The sequence below is a fragment of the Pollicipes pollicipes genome, unplaced genomic scaffold (genome assembly GCF_011947565.3).
Source record: "Pollicipes pollicipes isolate AB1234 unplaced genomic scaffold, Ppol_2.1 Scaffold_7231;HRSCAF=8579_pilon_pilon_pilon, whole genome shotgun sequence".
Classification (NCBI taxonomy): domain Eukaryota; kingdom Metazoa; phylum Arthropoda; class Thecostraca; order Pollicipedomorpha; family Pollicipedidae; genus Pollicipes; species Pollicipes pollicipes.
This window is the reverse complement of record NW_023597034.1, coordinates 46,216,997-46,237,650: the sequence shown is the minus strand read 5'-3', so window position 1 is coordinate 46,237,650 and position 20,654 is coordinate 46,216,997. Positions and strand designations below refer to the sequence as shown.

The 20,654-nt window shown below is 56.0% G+C and overlaps 1 protein-coding gene across 1 annotated transcript; it reads right to left on the bottom strand.

Annotated features, from left to right (window-relative positions):
• Positions 1-348: 348 nt before the first annotated feature.
• LOC119109535 (matrix metalloproteinase-16) lies at positions 349-12,352 on the bottom strand. Its single transcript, XM_037233187.1, has 9 exons — positions 12,221-12,352; positions 10,499-10,619; positions 8,988-9,098; positions 7,423-7,597; positions 6,787-7,081; positions 5,385-5,705; positions 4,804-5,127; positions 4,422-4,557; positions 349-1,114 (listed from the first exon to the last, which is right to left on the bottom strand). Exons 1-9 carry the CDS (start codon positions 12,323-12,325, stop codon positions 1,101-1,103), a joined length of 1,602 nt encoding a protein of 533 aa, XP_037089082.1. The 5' UTR covers positions 12,326-12,352; the 3' UTR covers positions 349-1,100.
• Between the last annotated feature and the right edge of the window lie 8,302 nt (positions 12,353-20,654).

Below are 20,654 nucleotides of genomic sequence, written 5' to 3'. Positions count from 1 at the left end.
CCGGTGTGCCTCCCAGCTCCGGTGCCGGGCCTCGGCCAGTCTACAGAGCCGCACCCACTTCACCCCGTCCATCGACGTGCAGTTGTTTGGCGAATCTAGCTTCGGGCCATCCCCTGAGCTCGGCGCCGGAGCGTTGACTAGTGTGGCCGACCGGCGGCGGCGCATCACGAGCGGCGGCCGGCCGCGACGACGGGCAGCAGCGGCAGCAGCAGGCTCGGCAGCAGCAGCAGCAGGCTCGGCAGCCGGCTGGCCGCGCCGCCCCCTGCCCGGCGCGGCTGGGCATCGCCGTCCCCGAAGCCGATCACTGCCGAGAGGACGGACCACGGTCAGCGCGCGCGGGCACGGCCGCCTCCCCAGGGGACCCCGCGGTCAGCGGGCACGGGCACGGTCGCCTCCCCAGCGCACCCCACGCGTTCTGGGGCCACATCCCCACAGTCGGCGGGCACGGACCGGGGCAAAAATATTGCCCGCCTCGCAAGGCCATGTCCGGCCCTCACTGGACGCTCCCAGTCGGTTCGACACGATTTTGAAGATGGTTTTCGACAACGCTCGTAAGGCGGCACCAAAATTGCAATACGATTAAACAGAAGCCGAAGAAAAGAGAAAAGCTAGTGCATTGCTGAGACAATCAACGCAAACGAGATTAACCACCTCCCGTCAAACAATGGTAAGTGCACAGGTACATGTAAAAACGTGCGCGAGTGTTAAGCGTGCAACGAATGCAAGGAATACTTTTCTACCTCGGAAGCACGGCTCAAAATGGGTTGGTTGCATCATTTTCGTTATTAATGGTAGGGTACTCGTTCACGTCCATGCAGTGCCCCAGGTGCAATGCTACATTCCTGAAAGTCTGGGCACGAGCCTTCCCAGCCCGCTGTGCAGAGGTCATGCTGTTAATAGTAAAGTTTGATGACAGCACAGAACCTTCGTAGCCCTCGAGGCCGGGGCCCGTGCCCGTGCGTGGAAATCGGCGCCGCATTCACTGGTTCTTCTATAATACGTGGGTTAAGCTCTCTCCCGTGCAAACGTATGTTCAGGTGCACGTGCGGCTTAAACATAAAATCGTACCTGTAAGTGTGCGGAAGCACACGAGTCAGCCTTTAGGCTTCTTTACCTAAAATAAAACAACACAAAGGTACTAACTAGGCGATGGTAAATCAAACAAACATAAACTGCCTCTTGCAAAAACATTAATCCAAAAATGAAAACGGTTCAATAAGACTCATGCACATGCAGTGCTGCTTGAAAATCAAAAACACGCATTGAGCTGCATCATTATTGGCAAATATAACTTATACGCATGTATGTTGTAAGCGAGCAATGCACCTATCTGAATTGACAAAGCATCGAGTACCTATTTTAGTGTCCGCGGATGACTGACTTCGGATAGCAAAGGACTAGCGCGCATATACGCTGGTATGCTTTAGATTCTCCGCCCAGGTCCTCCAGACCTTCGATGGTTGCTGTATCGTTTTTGATCTTGCTAGGTTGTTTCGCACGCGTCACACATTTTGACTCAGACAGGCCTCGGAATCCGACAATGATGTGATGATGCTAACGCGGCACAATTAACACGGCGTTGCCTGTCAGCGCGCTCTCTCTTCCTCCCTCCCTCCCTCCCTCTCTCTCTCTCTCTCTCTCTCTCTCTCTCTCTCTCTCTCTCTCTCTCTCTCTCTCTCTCTCTCTCTCTCTCTCTCTCTCTCTCTCTCTCTCGCTCTCTCTCTCACTCTCTCTCTCTCTCTCTCTCTCTTCCCCTCTCTCTGGCTCCGCCTCGGCCGGACCGTGGTGCAGCTGAGCTAGCTCTCGGGGCGTCCGCCACAACAGCGCCGGCGGCTGGTGCTGGTGACCCTCGCGACACAATCGGCGCAACGCTGACGCGGCCGGCGCCGGCGCCGGCCCGGACGCCGCCGCCACGGCAGCGGCGCAACAATGACCAGTGGCGTCTGGACCGCTCGGAGCGGGTCGGCAAGGTCAGCCAGGCTCAGTGCGGGTCGCCGCCGGTCACGAGCCGGGCCCCCCGGGACCTCCGCCGGTCAGGGTCAGGGCAGCCTCAGAGTGCGGCCTGCTGTTCATGCCGTGTTGACCCAGCCGGTAAACATTTGTGACCTGAATGGCAGCACCTTGCCGCCGCGCGGTAACCGTGTGTGTTTTTTTCTCGCAGCAGCCGACAGAGGGCTCGTTGTGCGGACTTAGCTGCAAATCAGGGCACCGCGTTTACTGCCCCACCCGCGGCAGAACCGGGGCGGTAACAAACGTCACGGCGGCCGACGGAGATCTAGTCGCTACCCAGAGTTTGGTGTGGCTACTCTACGCTTGCTTTGGGCTCAGCTAGGAGGTCTGTGCAGGCGCGCCGCGGCTTATCATCAGGTCGGGGCGGGCGGGGTCGCCGCCACAGGTGGCGGCCGGTTGCGATGTTGTGTGGTGTTTGGGACGTCTCCATGGCGAAGCTTCGATCGCCGTGCACCGAGCAGCGCGGTTCACTGCTCGCGGCGAGCGTGGCCGCGGGGCCGTCGCCAATGGCAAGGGCACCGACTGGTGACACCCCACGTCCGCTGACCGCCCGCTGACAAGTAAGGCCGCTATAAATCAACCGCTGAGCTGCACCGGCAAATCGAAATGGAATCCCCCAACCCTACCTCAACAAGATACGGTAGAAGCAAGTCATTCTGGCTCACGACTTGATTTTCGAGCAATTACATAACTCGACGCCCGATTTTGGAAACCTGGCCACCACCAAGAGCCGATGACAAGCCCAGCGTCGGCATTGGTACGTCTCGGGGATAAGGAACACCATCGCGGTTGGGTGTTACCGCTGGACCGGCGGCCGGCGCTGATTCAGCGCTCGATACAGTAACGCAAACACGCGCACACAGGCAACGGCACACTGCGGTTTGAAACCACGGCTCTCACTGGGACCCTGTCTCGCCACGGGCCCGCCCTGGAGGGTCGGCGCTGCCTGGTGACGGCAGCCGGAATTGTAGCGGAGGAATGGGCGCTCCCAGAGAACTAACGGAGAACATGCTCCTCAGATGATCTCTCAAATCTATCTGGAGCTGCTTTGGAATGTACTTGTTCACGCACTCGTCGTACGCTTCGTGGACCACCCTCATATAGTTGGCAGAAGACCATGCCAATGCCAGTTGCTGAATCAACGATCGCCCTTCACCGCACGCCATCAACAATGACTTGTTTTTGTCGTGAACTGATTCCGTGGAAAAATGGCGTCACCTGGAATTATTCAGCAGTGCCAGCGACAGCAGGTACTTAACCGGCGCGGCCTGGGTCATTTCCAGGAACACGTTGGGCAGTCCTGATATCTTTCGATGCGGCAAAAATGGCCTGTTTACGCCAGTGCCGCGCCTACCGCGAAAAGAAACGAAACATTGATCCTGACCCATTGCGTAACCAGTTTAGCCGCCGCGCTGTGGCGGCACGCAGTCGCCCGCGCACAGACAGGGACGCTGCAATCACGTCCGGCCAGAGTGCTCGAATTGAATGCGTCTGTTCGCCTTTCATTGACAGCGGGGTTGCCAGTGTTTCCTTGTCAGCCGCCCTAACATGGGCCGCGTATAAACGACCTTACGGCCGACCTTTTGGGCACCGTGCGGGGTCGCGCGCGAGGTCAACACCGGCGGCGGCTTATCGATTCGTGAGTGCCGTTCGTGGAAGGACTGCAGGAATGCCACCACGAACCGTGGACGAAGTGGGCGGCTCGCCGCCTGTAATGACCTCACGTGACCGTCTGTGCACGCGGTCAGCAGTGGACAGCCCAGGGGACGCGGGGCTGCTCACGCACTATCAGCATGCCTTCATCCGCGCTCTATCGGAGATTTTCACGTTCAGCTAACGAGAGGCCTCGCATCCCCCCCCCCCCCCCCCGCTGTAAAATATCAAAAACTAAGCAAGCTGGAGCCACGAAGAAAACGACACTGGAAAATCCTAGTCAAAGTATATCAGGAATTGTGACTGAATGCTGCTGAATGTGGCTTTTGACCAGTCATATTAGACAATTCATTTTTAACTTATTAAGGAGCTGCCCACCGCAGGACTACGAACGTAAGCCGAAGTTGCTCGTAATAAAAACATTTATAATGGCCAAACAGGGATCCCAGGCAGGACCAGCCTGGGCAAAATGCGTAGCTCACATCGCTACTCATAACAGCACTGGCTTGAAGATCGTCTAAAACTCATCCAAAAGCACGTTTTTGAGCAGAAATACACCACCTAGATCCTGCGACCCACACCCATCATTATGTTGATCGGCAGCAGCCTGCTCTGAAACAACGTCGCGTCGACGCTGCGTTGATGCCCGCCGCGGCGTGGGTGAGACTACAGCGCGGGTCACCGTCAGCTGAGGTGACCGTCACACGATCACACGTGTGACGCAGCCACCGCAGACCACGCAAGCAACGGCCACTCACCGGCGTCGCCGTCGGCCTCGCCGGAGGCCATGTCGCCGCGGACGCTGGACGGCGTGACCAGGTTGGAGGGCTGGTTGCTGCAGCCGAACCAGTAGGCGGCCACGGAGCGCGGGTACGGGATGGAGCTATCGTCCACCTGCCGGGCGGGACAGGCCGGTCAGTGCGGCGTCGCCCACGTGCCGGCCCCGGCAGGCAGCCGGGCGGGGCGCGAGGCAGTCGCCACCCGGAAAGGGCGGCGCGGCCGGTGGAGAGGGGCAATCACGGCGATTCTTAGCCGCTTTTGCGATGAGCGCCTGATGAGCGCTTTACGAGAAGTTGCACGGCATTGCAACGTTGACATCAAGTTGGCAAACAATGCTTGTCGCACCTGCTGACCACTTACCATGAAGTCGATGTCGTCGAATCGGTAGTATTCATTTCCTTTGAAGAAGTAGGTCCTCTTGTTTTTGTACGTCATGACACTGTCGATGTTGTTCGGTATGCCGTCCCACGTGTTGATGGGTCGTGGGTAGTCGGAGGCCACCTCGGGCTCACTCTTGGGATCGTACCTCCAGTATCGGTTGCCCTTGAAGAAGTATACTTTTCCGTTGGGTATCCATTGGAAGACGGCAGCCACGTTGTCCTCGATTCCTCTAAAGCCTGCCGAGATCTTCTTGGGATATCCAGCGTCCATTTTAAATCCTGTCATACGCCAGTACTCGGAGCCCTGCGCAGAAATATACCTCGGTTAGCCACATTGCACTGTTGCACCAATTGACAAATTCATGGAAATCAGATATGTATGAAATCATGGTTACTTTTGATAGAGGTCAACTCAACAATAGCCAAAGGACACCATGATTTTCTTTCCTGGCAGGCTAAAAACACGCACGATCTTGCGCCGCTGGATTACACTTCCATTCATCTATAGTTAAAAATCACATATTCAACAAGTAGAACAGTGTGGGCCGACTATGAGCTCACCTTGAAAAAGTAGATCCTTGCAGTGCCAGACAACGTCAGAACAGCGTCAACATTGTTCGGAGCACCGTCCCATGCCTCCGCAATCTTTCTTGGGTAGTCCTTCTCCACACCCTTATCGGTCAATCGCCAGTAATTTTCTCCTTTGAAGACGTAGGTGCGGTTGTTGGACGGGACGGTAAAAATGGCATCGACAGAGCTGTCTGTGCAGAGAATGCTGTCGTCTTCAGTCTTTGTCATGCTGTCTTCGTCCCTTGAGGTTCCCCCTCCACCTGTCGTAGCGGGCACCTTCGGCTTGATGCTGGCTGGTTTTCCGTACAGCTCCTGTCGGCAGTGCAAACTTTCCGTCAGCGTCTGCAAAGGTCCAGGGCAGCGAGCTCCCCATCATCGAGCCTAGAGATACAAAACCTGAGATCCCAATCCGAGAGACATAACACATGAGACCCCAGCCCGAGAGACATGGAACCTGAGACACCAATCCGAGAGACACGGAACCTGAGACACCGATCCGAGGGACAAGGAACCTGAGACACCAATCCGAGAGACACGGAATCTGACCAAGGAACCTGAGACACAGATCCGGGAGACACAGAACCACGACACGCCAAACCTCGAGACGTAACATCGCATGCCGATCTCCAGTGCATCAAATCCGGGACACCAATCCGAATGACCGAACATCGAGACGCCTAGCCCCAACACAACTAGCCGCAAGACTCCGAATCCTGACATGCCAATCCGAGGCACTAATCCCGATACTCCGGGGCTCGAGATGTCGATCTTCGAGACACCGGATTCGAGACCCCAAATTCGGGACACTGGATTCGAAACACCGCATTCGGGACACCGGATTCGATACACCGAATTCGAGACACTGGATTCGAGAAACTGAATTCGGACACCGGATTCGAGACACCGAATTCGAGACACCAAATTCGGGACACAGAATTCGAGACACCAAAGTCGGGACACCGAATTCGAGACACCAAATTCGGGACATCGGATTCGAGACACCGATTCCAGACACCTAATTCGGGACACCGAATTCGAGATACCAAATTCGAGACACTGGATTCGAGACAACGGATTGGAGACGTCAAATCTACGACGGGCGCCCGAGTCCCCGAGCTCCCAAACACATGGTCTCGCGCTGCCAAGCCCACAGTCACCAAAAACCGCAAGCCGGGCCCTGGCCAGCGTGGAACACCCATCCGCCGTCGCTTCCCCGCCGCATGTTTCATGCTATCATCCTACCGAACCCAACAGCAATACCTGCTGCTCTGGTCCGCGCCGGCGGTCACGGGCGCCGGTTGGGGCCGTCCAGCAGCAGCTGGTCCCGGCCCGCACGCGCCAGTGTCATCTCACCGCCGCCAGCCGTCGCGCGCACGGCGTCGCCGAGCCTCACCTGAATAGCCAATATGTCGTCCTCCTTGATCACGTCGCGGGAGAGGCTGGGTGGTTTGTAAAAGGGTGCCATCAGCGCCTGATTGTCGGACGAGTGCGAGAGGCCCAGGCTGTGGCCGAACTCGTGCGCGGCCGTCATGAAGAGGTCGATGCCCCGCCGGCTGCGTGGGTTGATTGTCCACTGCTCGTCGTCGTCGAAGTGCGCGTCGCCTCCGTAGATGGGGAAGAAGGCGTGTGCCAGCGTGCCGCCCGGCCCGTCGAACGGATCGCCGTCGCTGTGGTCAGCCGCAGCGAACCTGGCGGCCGGGGTGGGTCAGGTCAGGTCAGGTCGGGTCAGGATGGCAGGTCAGGAAGCCAGGTCAGGAGATTGCCACGCAGCAGATCGAGGGACGATATGGCCGGCTCCTAGATGTTTTTGGCATTCCCTTGGTTGCTTGTGGTTGGGAGTGATTCATTTACGAACGATCAGTTAATGGCTGCTGCGATCAATAAAACAAGGAAGGAAATGGCTGCTGCGATCAATAAAACAAGGAAGGAAAACAGTGAAGGAAGCGAAGTGAGGAAATGATAGGTATGAGCATAAAAACGATGCTGTGAAAACGTGTTAGTTTATTTGCTGGTTAAAAAGGTGACTTACCTGATTTCAATGTTTGCCTTCTCAGTGGCAGCGACCTCTTTGAACTTCAGAGCAGAGACATCTTCCCAGGCCTGAAAGGAATCCCTGATTGCTTTTCTAACTCCATCCTCGTCCTGCAGCTTGCTTGGCCAGCTCGTGATTTTGTAGCTGAGATTCTTAACACGCCAGCGACTTCCTGAAATGCAGGTGTTTTTTAGACACTGCTACGTATAGTCCGTGGAGAATACACCGGCGCCGGCGGGAAGCCCAGGTCGGGAGAGCGCAATGAGCGATTTCCACTCTGCGAGGCACATCCCGGCTCGGGCTCTGTTGCGACTACAGCTCCAGACTGCTGCGGCTTCGCCGGCGGCCGTTATTTCGTTGAAGTGCTAACGTTGATCTCCTCAGCCGGATGATGTGCGGGTCCGTGTCGCATCCGCTGCCCCCCCCCCCCCTTCGAGGCCGACTCAGCGCACCCCGGAAACCCACCGCTGCGAACGCCCCTGCATACCAGGGCATATCGAGCGGAATATTGAACGCGGCGACGGCAGAACATCACCGGACAGACCCAACAACAAAGCAAACCTCTCGGTAGCACTTGCGCACAATACCCCTGTGCACGCGCCGAGCGCTTGTCGATTCAATGACGTCACAATGGCGTTTGACAAGACGGTGACGCGGTCCACAGCGCATTGGGCTGTTCAAACTCGGTGCTGGACGGACCGGTTACTGGCCGCGCTGGTACGGGGTGGCGGTGTCGAGCCGCGCTTCGGTCTGCACTTTGCATCTACCCATGCCCGTGGTTACATGACGAATTGCCCGGTGATAATAATACCGGTGGGCACATATCGGATGACACCAAACGCATGGTAAAGGTGCGCTGAGCCAAGCTACGTTGCAAGTGAGAGGAAGCTTTAAACATGCCTTAAAACGTGCCATAAAACCACAATGACCTCAAGTCATTTAGCACGGCTATCGTGTTGACTAGTCATTGATCGTCACCGATCGGCCCGGGGTGACGTCACCCATCTGATGACAACACACGCGAACTAGAGACGGGGCAACGCAGCTCGTGTCCCAGGCAGCTTACAGCCGCCCGCAGCCCCGCAAGCAACGCACCATATCGACCTGGCGCTGGGGCCGACCCGCCTCACCTGCTTACGTCACAGCCCAGCCAAACGGCTGACTCTGGCACGACCGGCGGAAATGAGACCGGTTACGCCTCCCCCCCCCCCCCCCCCCCAGCGTTCCCTCTCTGCTGCCGCCCCAGCGGCGGGTCGCCTAGGGTGTGACGCCGCAGTCCAGAGCAGCACAGTGGCGAAGCTCGCCGCTCTTGAGCGCGGGACGGAATCCCAGCCGAGCCCGACGACAAGGAGGCCACTGAACCGTGGCGCTGAGGCCCCAGTGGCACACACGCATTTTTTTATCAGCCTCAGCACTGTGGCTACTGGCGCTTTTTCGGTACCCCTAACATGACACGCATTTTACTGTGTTTGCGGCGACCGGTAGCGCCCCCCCCCCCCCCCCCTCCCCCCAGTTAGCGGCGGCTTCCGCCCAGTAGCGTGCACGCCCGGTGGGCGACGTACCTTGCAGGGCGTAACGCTTCCGGCGACGCGCGCGGTAGCTCGGCCCCAGTTTGTCCTTGACTCCGCAGCGGGGCTGGCGCATCTTGGCCAGCGTGACGTCGTTCAGTTCACCTGCGGCAGGGACGGCGGGTTACACAGGCACGCCCGGTCCGGCCTGAATCGGCCCTGCTCGGCCGGAGGATCGTCCACAGCTCGACCAATCCGGGCTGTCCCTTGGTGTTACGCAAACGCGTCGGCCCCATCCGTGACGGTGCAGCTGCCGCCGTGCAGACGAGCGCAGTGAGCGCCGAACTCGCTGAGCTTCTCCGCTGGCGCCCCGGCACCGGGGCGGGTCGGCTCAGAGGGCGCCGCTCCGGCACCGGGGCGGGTGGGCTCAGAGGGCGCCGCTCCGGCATCGGGGCGGGCAGGCTCAGAGGGCGCCGCTCCGGCACCGGGGCGGGCCGGCTCAGCGGGCGCCGCTCCGGCACCGGGGTGGGCCGGCTCAGCGGGCACCGCTTCGGCACCGGGGCGGGTCGGCTCAGAGGGCGCCGCTCCGCGCCGTTCCGCTCCATGTCCGCCGCCGGGATGTGCACGCGTAACCGGCTCTTTCGGCACATCCGTCAGTCACCGCAGCGGTATTTGAATACGCGCGGCGGATGTGCCAGCGCGGCGGTGGAATTGCCGCAAATTTCAGGCATAGCCGGGCGGTGCAGGCGCAAGATCCTTATCGGAGTTCAGTGTTGCCACAACCTTGGGAGGCGGGTGACCCAGTTATGCATGCCGCGGTGTATCGTTGGACGGTGGGCGGCGTGGCGTTAGAGCTAGAACGGCATGGGAATACCCCGGGTAAAGTAATCCGGACTCCAATGGTGTTAATGTCAACAGGAATTGCCGGATCTAAGCTGGGAACAAGAAACAACGAATACAGCTACGAAAGTCACAGGCTTTTGTAGACCACCCACAAATCTCCGGCTCATGCTCACAGTTACAACTTACATCATTGTTAGCTAGCGCACAACTTGTATCTCATCCTATCTGTGAGAATGGCCATGAATGAACCAGCTGCTCTGTACAGCTATTGCAACCATTAGCCATCACTTAAACACCGCTGTGGAGCCGTTTGCTGCACAACCAAATTTGTGCCGTCTGTCGCTGAAAGGTGAAAGGAACATGCCTTAGACTACCCCCCTCTCCTCGAGTAACACGTCACTCTCCCGTTGTATTCTCCTCATGGCTTGAACGCATATATATATATATATATATATATATATATATATCGCCGCACACGTCACTTCTACATGGTGGTGACACTACGGGACGTCACTGTTTAGCATCCCATCTAACCATCCGCTTATTTAGGGAGCAGGGAATGCAATTGACGCAGCGTTGGCTGCATACAAGCAAACTTTTGTTTTGATGGCTATTCAAAATCAAATTTTAGCAGCCCACGTCAACACCGCCAAGGCTGGCATAAGCCCTACGCGACTGGAGTGGGTGGGAAGACGGAACACACCTCTGCCAAGCACACGAACCTGTCACTTCAAGTCCGGCGAACTGCTGGAACTCAGCGATGTTGCTGGCGAGCGTGACGAGCGCACCAGACCGGTCCTCGCTCGGGCTGGAAGACGAGTAGCCGTAGCGCGCCAGATACGTCTGCAGGCACAGCGGGGAGCGTCAGCCGCAGCCCGCGGCGAGCCCGCGTCAGTGTACCAGCACCCCGGCCGAGGGGACGGCAAGCCCGCGCCAGGGTACCAACACCCCGGCCGAGGGGAAGGCAGGCCCGCGCCAGGGTATCAACACCCCGGCCGGGGGGACGGCAAGCCCGCGCCAGGGTATCAACACCCCGGCCGGGGGGACGGCAAGCCCACGCCAGGGTATCAACACCCCGGCCGGGGGGACGGCAGGCCCGCGCCAGGGTACCAACACCCCGGCCGGGGGGACGGCAAGCCCACGCCAGGGTATCAACACCCCGGCCGGGGGGACGGCAGGCCCGCGCCAGGGTATCAACACCCCGGCCGGGGGGACGGCAGGCCCGCGCCAGGGTATCAACACCCCGGCCGGGGGGACGGCAGGCCCGCGCCAGGGTATCAACACCCCGGCCGGGGGGGACGGCAGGCCCGCGCCAGGGTATCAACACCCCGGCCGGGGGGGACGGCAGGCCCACGCCAGGGTATCAACACCCCGGCCGGGGGGACGGCAGGCCCGCGCCAGGGTACCAGCACCCCGGCCGAGGGGACGGCAGGCCCGCGCCAGTGTACCAACACCCCGGCCGGGGGGACGGCAGGCCCGGTTTTAACGTGTTTGTGTCGGTCGCGTTGGCTTGCATGGATACCGTGAAGGTTACAGATTCCGACGCTACGCGAGAATCGTGACCGCACGTTTTCCTCCCGCGGCAGGTTAATCCTGCGCCCTCCTGCGGCAGTTAACCCTGCGTCCTCGCACCGTGTCGTCCGGCTGGGAGCCTGCCGGAGCCGTCAGCCGCGAGTGTTTGTCACGGCTGAGACTCGGCTGCAACCACAGCCTACGGTAGCCGCAGTGCTGCCCCGCCTCCCACAGGCCGCTTGAATCCTGAAGGTCTGATTTGGTGTATCGTGGCCGAATGGGCCCCAACCCAGACAGACCAGACCAGACGGTGGTGTCAGGAGATCAGGAGCCAGACAAGTCGCCCTGACACCCTCACGGATGTTGCCCTGAATTTCGTAGATCCGCGTGATCCTAAACTACCACCGGCTGCTACGTATTTGCAAATAAGGCAATGGGCACCATGAATATCGGGGAGACGCCTACATGGCGACATGGTGTCTGCTCCACGCAAGGCTGACACACCCCAACGTTGGGTACCCAATGTCTGCTGCCTGTGTCATCATCGCAGCAGGACGACGTGATCGACCCGCGCGGGCCTGGACACACACCTGCCGATTCCGTGCGGCGATAAAGTCGATACAGACGCATCAAGGAGTTTGCTAATGCGAGCCCATTAGGCCCACTACGAGAAACAGACTTCAGCACCACCTCCAAAAAGCTGTTCAATTTTGAAGCACTAGTATTGCAGCAGCACGGGAACTATCATGTTTCGTGCACCGTTTACATGCAATTTATTTTGACAAAATTTCGGCCCCGCGTCACATGCTAGCACCTAGAAAGATACAGGAGGAAGGCGGAGAAGAAAACAATTCATATTTTCCGACGCATTCTCCAGCAGCCAAAAGCATTACACGGGCTCCGTCCGACACCTGAGACCAACGACTACTTACCGCCGCCTCAGCTATAGACGCGGAGGACGCGCCAACCAGTGGCGACGCGCCGCCAACCTGCACCCCCACCACCGCACCGATCACCAGGAGCGCAAGAGCCGCCATCGCTGCCGTGCGTTCCTCCCGGCCCGAGCGCACGTCCACGACTGGCCTGCGACCGGGCGCGCGCCACCTAGTACTGGAGGAGCGTGAGTCACGCGGCGGACGCGCGCCGCCGCCGCCGCCACCTCTTCTCGGAACGTGCGGGTGGCGGCGCGCCGCGTCGAGATCCCGCGCGGTGCCGGCCGGTGCTCGAGGTGGCACCAGACGCAAATGCCTGTGTTGGGACGTTCTGACTAGGGGCATCACCAGGGCGGCTGGCGACCTGCTGGGTCCAAACTAGCGGCCTCGGATGATCAAGCAGCGGATGTGAGATCAAAGCGGTTGAGATGATTGCTTCGGTGCGTGATCCGCCTGTCTTTTCTCGCCCTCGCTTCATCCTGCATCCCACAGTGCCCCGTGTCTCCGGGGCAAGCCTCACGCACCAGCCCTGGGTGGGCTTAAGTGGACCCTGGCGGGGCCCTGTGCTGGTTAAGTCTCGTCAGAGGCCTTCTAGGTCCAGTGCAATATTGTCCCACCTCCATCCACTCTCTTTCATCACATAGCCCTGCTAGTGGCCACCACTGGCCGATAGCGCTCTTATCCGGGTCAAACCCAAGTGCCGGCGCTGTCACGTGGGCGGCAGGGAGCCCGTGCTGCCGGAGAGTGGACGCCTCTCTCCATTGGACTTGCTCCCGGTCATCACTTCGAAATGAGTGGGGACCAGCTTAGAACCAGGCTCAGAGCCGCCCTTTGAACTTGCATGGCTATCCTCCGTGTGTGCTGCCTGGGACTGTGGCATTGGGCTCTCCCACGCTGAATACATTTTGTGCAGAGAAGCCTTCTCGGACTGGATAATCTATGAGCACCCAGATAGTGGCCTGGTATGCAGATCGTTCAAGACGTTGCAGGTAAGGGTACGACTGTCGTAGAAAGTTCAAACATATCGGTTGGGATGTTTCAGAAAAGTATCTTAGAAATATTGGCGGTGGCAGTGTATAAATGTAACTCTACGGTAAATAGCGCTCTTGACATTAAATAAATTTAGAACTATGAGCCACATAAGCATATTTTTGACACCATGAAAATAGTGAGTCTAAACGTAAAACGTTATGGAACTCCTGCAGTCAGAAGGAACAGAGGCACTTAAAAAATATGGAGATGGTAGTCATTTTGGCTATTTCTTTCCAGATAACGCCGGTCATAAAAAGCCTACGATGTCAAAAATGAGCCAGCTCAGTTCACGATCTGTTTGATCTACCACCTCATGTTCTATAGTCTCCGGATACCTTAGCCTTACAACTAAAAACTGTTTTCTGAATTGCGCGGTATGGACCACAGCAATTTCTAACTATGGTATGCAAATAGCCACAAGTTCTCGCATTATAACGAGGACGAACAATGGCATGACGACCAAATTACGATAGCCGGAAGGTACACATGCGCACGCCCCTAACACAGACACATACGGCCGCGGCATGGTCAGTTCAGTGTGATGTTTCCTCACACCAACATGACGATACTTTTGTGGGAAAAGAGGCAATGTTCTCTAGAGATTTGAGCCACTAAAAATAATGTTTTGATTGTTTTTCACCTAACACGAGTGCAGACTTCTGTTAGAACTGCATATAGCTCAGACAGCTGTGGGACGGAAGATATACTGTTTTTTTCTTAGGACGCCTTAATGTTGCGATCCAAAGTACTGGTATAATGCGGATAGCACTATTGGCTAATGACCTGCGGGCCCATATCATAAGAAAAAAAACTTTCAGCCCAAAGCGTAAACGGTTGGCAAAAGATGCCATTTGAGTTCGTGAGGGATATCGCAACTTTGCAAGCATGTCGCAAAAGCATAACTTCCGATTGACCTATGAGTCATGACATCCACTTCAGCAGAACAATGTGGTCTTTGACGTTGGCAAAAGTCAGTGCACGTAGCGCGAATGAAAAAATCGCATTAAGCCGCAGCATAATGCCGAACCTTGCACGCTACTGCGACGAAAGCACCCCGAGAATAGTGGCTTTTTCCGTGAATGGGCATCGCTGACGTCACAACCACGACCCGTCAAGCAGGCTCGAGCGACGGCAGCCGCGCGGTGCCTGTGCCACATTACCAGCAAACGAGCCGGGAACCGGTACTGTGGCCGCAGCCAGGCCCACTCTCGGGAACCGGAAGCACGACTCAGCGGCGACCGGATGCTGCGCGGCTTACTCCACCGGTGTGAGTCATGACTCCGCCGCGGCTCCCCGCAACACGTGAGGGTGGACTGGCGAGCGGCAGTCAGACGGTCTCCGCCCCGCCCCCTCCACGGCAGGGGGCCGCGCTGGTCACCGGGCGCCGCCGGCAGCGAACCGCTCGGCGCGGCTGAGAGGCGGCCCATTAACGCTGGCATGAGGGGCGGCCCATTAACGCCATTAAACTCGGGGTCGAGCGCCGCCGAGAAGCGAGTCTGCGCGTATGTTACATAACGGGTCAATATTGCGCGGTCAGTATCGACCCGCTGTGGAGCCTACCCGTGACTGTCTCCACGTGGCAAAGAGTTCTTCACGACGTTGCTATGATAAAAAGAAAGCCATTCGCCCTGCGACTCAGCGTAAAAAAATGCTTATAAGTTTAGTCGTTCAGGAAAAGGGATAGCTCTTATATTTTGTTGTACATTTAAATGCGGTTTTTGATGGAAGTGGCCGATGAGAAGCAGTCCAGATCAGACTGTCCATATGGCTTTTATAGTTCAAAGCTCTTGAAGTCAGGCTAAAATTGCAACCATAGTTAGTCAACATGTTATTTTTCGGGAGGAAAGACACAGGCAGTATAGCCGCATGATAACGCATTGTACGAATCGTTGAACGATGTAAGCCATGTAAGCTTACTGACCTGAAACCGAAGCGAATATAATTTCTATCCCGATTGCACAATGTTTGGGGATTCGGTCATCGACCTGACTCAAATCAGTCGCGAAGATGATCGACGTAATGAAATCATGCATGACGACTGCCAGCAATAACATACTGACCTGCTTAACCCGACCCAATCATTGCAGATAGATAGACCATGTGAGGCAGCTCTGGAGCCATGAACATAGTACCTAGGTTGAAACGCACTTTAGCCAGCAGCGTGATTCAGCCGCCATTTGCAATCTTGTATTCAAATAGCATCCTCTGCGACATCGACTGTCATGTGAGACATGCAACATACCACAACATTATTCTGCACATAAACCAGTCAGGCACGTCGGAGCAACCTTTCGTAACCACTCTTACTCGCGCGTGGTTACGAGTAAGACCCCGGCATGCGTTGTGGTACTTATTTCTGGTTTGTTTGGACTGAGCTTGTCAATAATCAAACCCGAGCCGCTTGGTCCGACTTGCCATGTAATTGAATTTCAAGATTGACTCCAATAAAATCTAACGGAGCTAAATTAACCACTGGGGTTACTGTGCGTCCCCGAATCTGGTTTTACTGATGTACTCCAGTCCCGTCCACCCAAGATGATGACATTGAACTCGGTCTTGATGAGTTAAGTTCAGTTGTCAGGCAGCCTTTCTACAAACTTTTAACCCTTTTCGTTTTTTGATTGCAGACATGTTTGCAGGGTCATGTTTCTAGATCCAAAAAATACTTACAAAAACAGACATCAAAGCCAAGTGTAACACGCCTGAAAATGTGGAATAAATTTCAAAGCTTTTTCCACTGCGGTATTTCCAACCAAGTTTTGCCCTCATGCATATCTCATAGCATCCTCTCAGTGTAGAACGAAACCGCAATTGCTGCGTCATCACATATAGTGTGGCTCCGGTGGTGCTAGCAAAGTGATCAGCCTGCCACAGCATCGAACGATTTTGCAATGGAAAATCACTCATTTCGGCTTTGCACTGGCCCGGGAGTCCCCCATTCATTCATCTCTTAATTGAGCGCAGGCTTGTTCAACCCGCTCTAATCCCCACGGACTGTTCATTTTGCAACGCAATCTTATTGTTCTGCTTCTTAAAACGCCTCGTGCTGTTTCTGCCCCGGCGTGGTGCGTCACCGCTAGGAGCGGTGGCGTCGGCGCCAACCGCAGCCCGTGGACACGTGTCGACGCGGCTTCTCTGCACACTGCCGCCGGCCGCTCGGTCACTGCCCGAGCCGCGCGCTGAGTCAGACGACCGTGCCGGGCCGTGCCGGGGAATCGAGCCCGCCTGCTACCGCGCACCTCCGCTCCCAGCCCAGCTGACTCACGGTCATGTGCCCCTCCCCCCCCTCCGCGTCTGCCTCCTATCTCCACGCCCCCGGCCACGGAGATAGCAGGACGCTGTGCTATGTTGGGGTCGCCACCGAAATGCAACAGCTGCTTTCAAGAAAACGGCCGCTGTATGGGAGAGGGATTGCGCGCTTCTACATCGCAGGAAGACCACTTACACCGCAAATAGGTGAAGTCTGGTTGCACGCCCCGTGGTGTTTAACCCCATACCTGCCGTGAGCGAAACCGGTTTTGCAATGCGGATCACCCGTGGCGTGTCAAATGTTTCAGAAGTTTTTCACTCAGTTCCCAGCTGAGTCGCTGAATCACAGCTTACGAGACGACGGCTTGATAAAAGGGTCGCAATGGAAACACCGCTGCAAAATCTGGCCACGGCTGGTCTGCATCAACTGACCCTTGCCCGGAGCGACTGGGTCCAAGCTGGCCAGAACTCACCCAGACTTCCTGCGCATCCGCGGCTCAGAGAACCGACCATTTCGCCGCGTCCAGTGGCGTCACCTATTTGGTCAGACGTACGAGCGCAAATAAGGATACTTGGTGCCTGGGATAGGTCAGCTGGCCGTCCGCGTGGCCGCACTTGAAGAACGCTGACTGGTTGAACCACTCCGCACGTCCATGCTAACTGCATTCGTGCACGTCCATTACATTTTGCTGTTCATGTGTGTCACCTTTAACGCAGCGCATACTTCGAGCTGAGAGTCTGTGTGCCTTGGCACCAAAGTGAATATTCCCAGTGTTCACGCTGCCTCTCCACGACAGAAATAACAGCGCAATTGTAGTGACGCATCACATGGTTCTATTTGGCATGCAAACATGAGCCAGCTCGCCGAGCCAATCAAACCAGAACAGAAGGTTTCAAATTTAGTTAAAGCAGTGGTAGTCAAACTGTGTGCAGCAATCCATCGATGCCCCGATCCAAACCGCCCCTGGACCCGTTTGTTCAGTGCATGCAGAGAAACAGGTTCGTTCTTTTGGCATTCTCTCTGAAGCTTTTAGAGCTGCACTTTAAATAGGGGCTGTGCTTTGAAAGATATTAAGATATTCTAGATATTTTTAGAGCATGGACTCGGATGTTCTATGAGGTTGACCGCAAAATATTTTCTATTTTACAAAGCATCTGTCCGATCTAAGAACGATCCTGCGTGCCGGATGTATAACTCGGACTCGCATTTGGTGAAGAAACGTTTAGAAAGAGTGCACCATGACGCAATAAGAATACCGACGGGAACTTTCCGTAGCCATGCGCATATCGCACTGGCGAAGGCTAGAGAATTCATTTGTACATACATGAACTGCCGTCTGTACGATATGTGGCAAAACATGCATCGAGCATTTGTTCTCCACGTGTTGTCAGGCTCTTCACTTATTCCAATCAGCAGACAGAATTTCCCTTTACCACATTCGTCAACCAATTACTTGAGCGATGGTAGATCTCGGTGAGCAGTATTGTCCTAGGGCCAAAGCCAGGTTTTCCACCAAGGTAGCTTCCTGCATCCGAGTGTGCCTCCCATCGGTATGGACTGGGCACCATCCAAGAAGCATGCAACGGCGGACGAGTGCTGCGCAGGTCTTATGCTGTCCTGATACGGTGCATTGGGAGTTCCGTAAGACACATACCGATGGCCCAAAAAGTAACGCGGGTGTAGGATGTGGTCTGGTGTCAGGCGATGGCGCATTTGCTTAGGATACGTACCGATGGCTCAAAAACTAACACGGGTGTAGGATGTGCACTGGTGTCAGGCGACGGCGCATGAGCTTAGGATGCATACCGATCGCTCAAAAACTAACGCGAGTGTAGAATGTGCACTGGTGACAGGCGATGGCTCATATGTTTAGGATGCATACCGATGGCTCAAAAACTAACGCGGGTGTAAGATGTGGACTGGTGTCAGGCGATAGCGCATATGTTTAGCCTTGTCTTGTTTTGTTGCATTTAACCGCGGAGTTGTGCGTCATCTGCGAGGCTCTACGCTTTCTGCATCTGTGTGACGAGTCCAAGTATGCCATTTTCTCTGACTCTTTGAGCTCTCTGGTGACTTTACAACAAGCCAGTCAGCAGCAGGAAACCGTTAAAGTAATACTGCATTCTTCATTTACCTTGGAGCAGGATAAGAAACGCATCGTTTTCGCCTGGGCACCTGCCCACGCCCAAAAACCCGAAAACGAGCAAGCCTACTCCTTAGCCAACCAAAGGTGCCGCCGGCCCCGTTTCGCCTGAGGTGTATTGGGTGCAGGACACCTTCCCGTGAAAGCCTCTAATTGGACCACTGCAATGCGGCCAACTGCCAATGGCAGCAATGCGGCCAGTGCTGGTCGCTCGGTGAAACGCGCCGGACGTGGTGTACGAAGACTGACTAATGGACCGGATGTTGCCCAAGAACGTCCACCTCGACAACTTTGCCGGCGCCAACATCGCCCGAGCGAGGGGCTACCAGATCTCGCACCGTCCGAGCGAGCGAGAGTGTGGTGATCGCGAGATAAGAGGCTCTTCTCTCTGCATGAGTCGGGGGCAGTGTAAACCAGATGGCCTGACCGTCTAGGTTTCCACTTGTAAACATCACACGCCGTCAACGGGACTGCTTACAGAACAAATGCAAATAGACGTGCTAATTGCAAAAAATGGCCGCGCACAGATATCACTGGCTTGGTCACTTGTACTTGAGCTTGGTCATCGCGATGTGTTCCCACTTTACCTCGTAACCCGAAAAGTGTTCTTGCTTTGCCTCCCAGAAATCACCCAACCTTGAGAATGGCTAATTTCATTTTCTTCCAGTTAGAGAGGTGTGGTAGCCATAGTTTTGCAAATAGGAGCAGGCTGATGCGAAGGGGGGGGGGGGCTGTTCCCACCACAAGCCATGGTAGGAGAGGTAAAGTTGTAGTCTCATCCAAAAGAGACCCATTTTGAAGAGGCCCCATTTTGACTAGAAGGGCCCCTGAAAAATTATGTACACAACTCCCCATCCGAGGCGCCGCCCGGATGAAGGTCCATTCATTCGGGCCTAGTGACCGTCCCAGGTCACAGCGCAGGTCGAGAAGACGTCCGTCAGAGGTCAAGGCAGGTGCAGTCACATGTCGGGGTAACAGAGTGGAACACTCCCCACACGGCCGAACTTTGGCTCTCTTTTGCTCAGCCTCAAAAGCCTCATAAGTGTGAAACCAGGCTGAGATAGACACATCGACCCAGGTGCGGTAAAATGCCCTGCGCCGACTTTAGATTGAACGCCAGTCCAATGACGCTCCCACCTCAGACAAATGGAGACCAGGACCCTGACTAGCTCGGCCAGTCAACCTCTTGCATTGTGAAAGGAAGCAGACTGTCATGCCCACGCCCCGGCAAACGTCACGAGTACAGCTGCTGTGCATGAGCACGCCTTCGGCACTCAATCTCCGCCATTCGCGCCAGCCGCTGCATGGCTCCCATTGTTCGAGAGTCGTCCCATCGTCGCGTCCGGGCTGGGGTGTATGACGCGCGCTCACAAGCACCACCGTCCGAGTGGACTTCAGACGAGAATGCGTTCGAACGATGCGTGAAAGGGCGGGCGAATCCAAAATGTGCACACGTCCCGCCTCCTTGCAGCTGCGGGACACATGGCTTGACATTTTTATATTGACGGTTCCGAGCTGGTTTTGCGGAGCGCCTAAACTTGCACTCTGAAGGGGACTGAACGCCACGAGGAAGTTCTCAAGACTGAATCATTCCTTAAACGAACAGGATATTCTTATCATCTTGCACATGCGTAAGAGCGGCCTGAACAGAGTATAGCGAACTGTGCTTAGACGCGGTGGAAACGAAACGATCAGCGGAGGAAGAGGCCCGTGATCCCGGCCTTGTTCACCGTACGGAGTGTGTTAAGACTGTCCAAACAGTCCATGGAATACGCATGATCCTTCCAGCCAACAAAAACTGTTCATGAAATCTCAAATTGTTGGCTCACCCGGAACTGTTGCAAGCTCCAGCTTCTAGAACGCCTTAGGATACATTTTGGTCGCATTATCGATATTCACATTGGACAAATAGGCTTGAAGGCTTCAAAGAGTATCCCTGATCAAAATATGATAAAGGACCATCCATTTGGGGAACAAGCACACTTCGGTGATCTGATGTGGTCTCAATA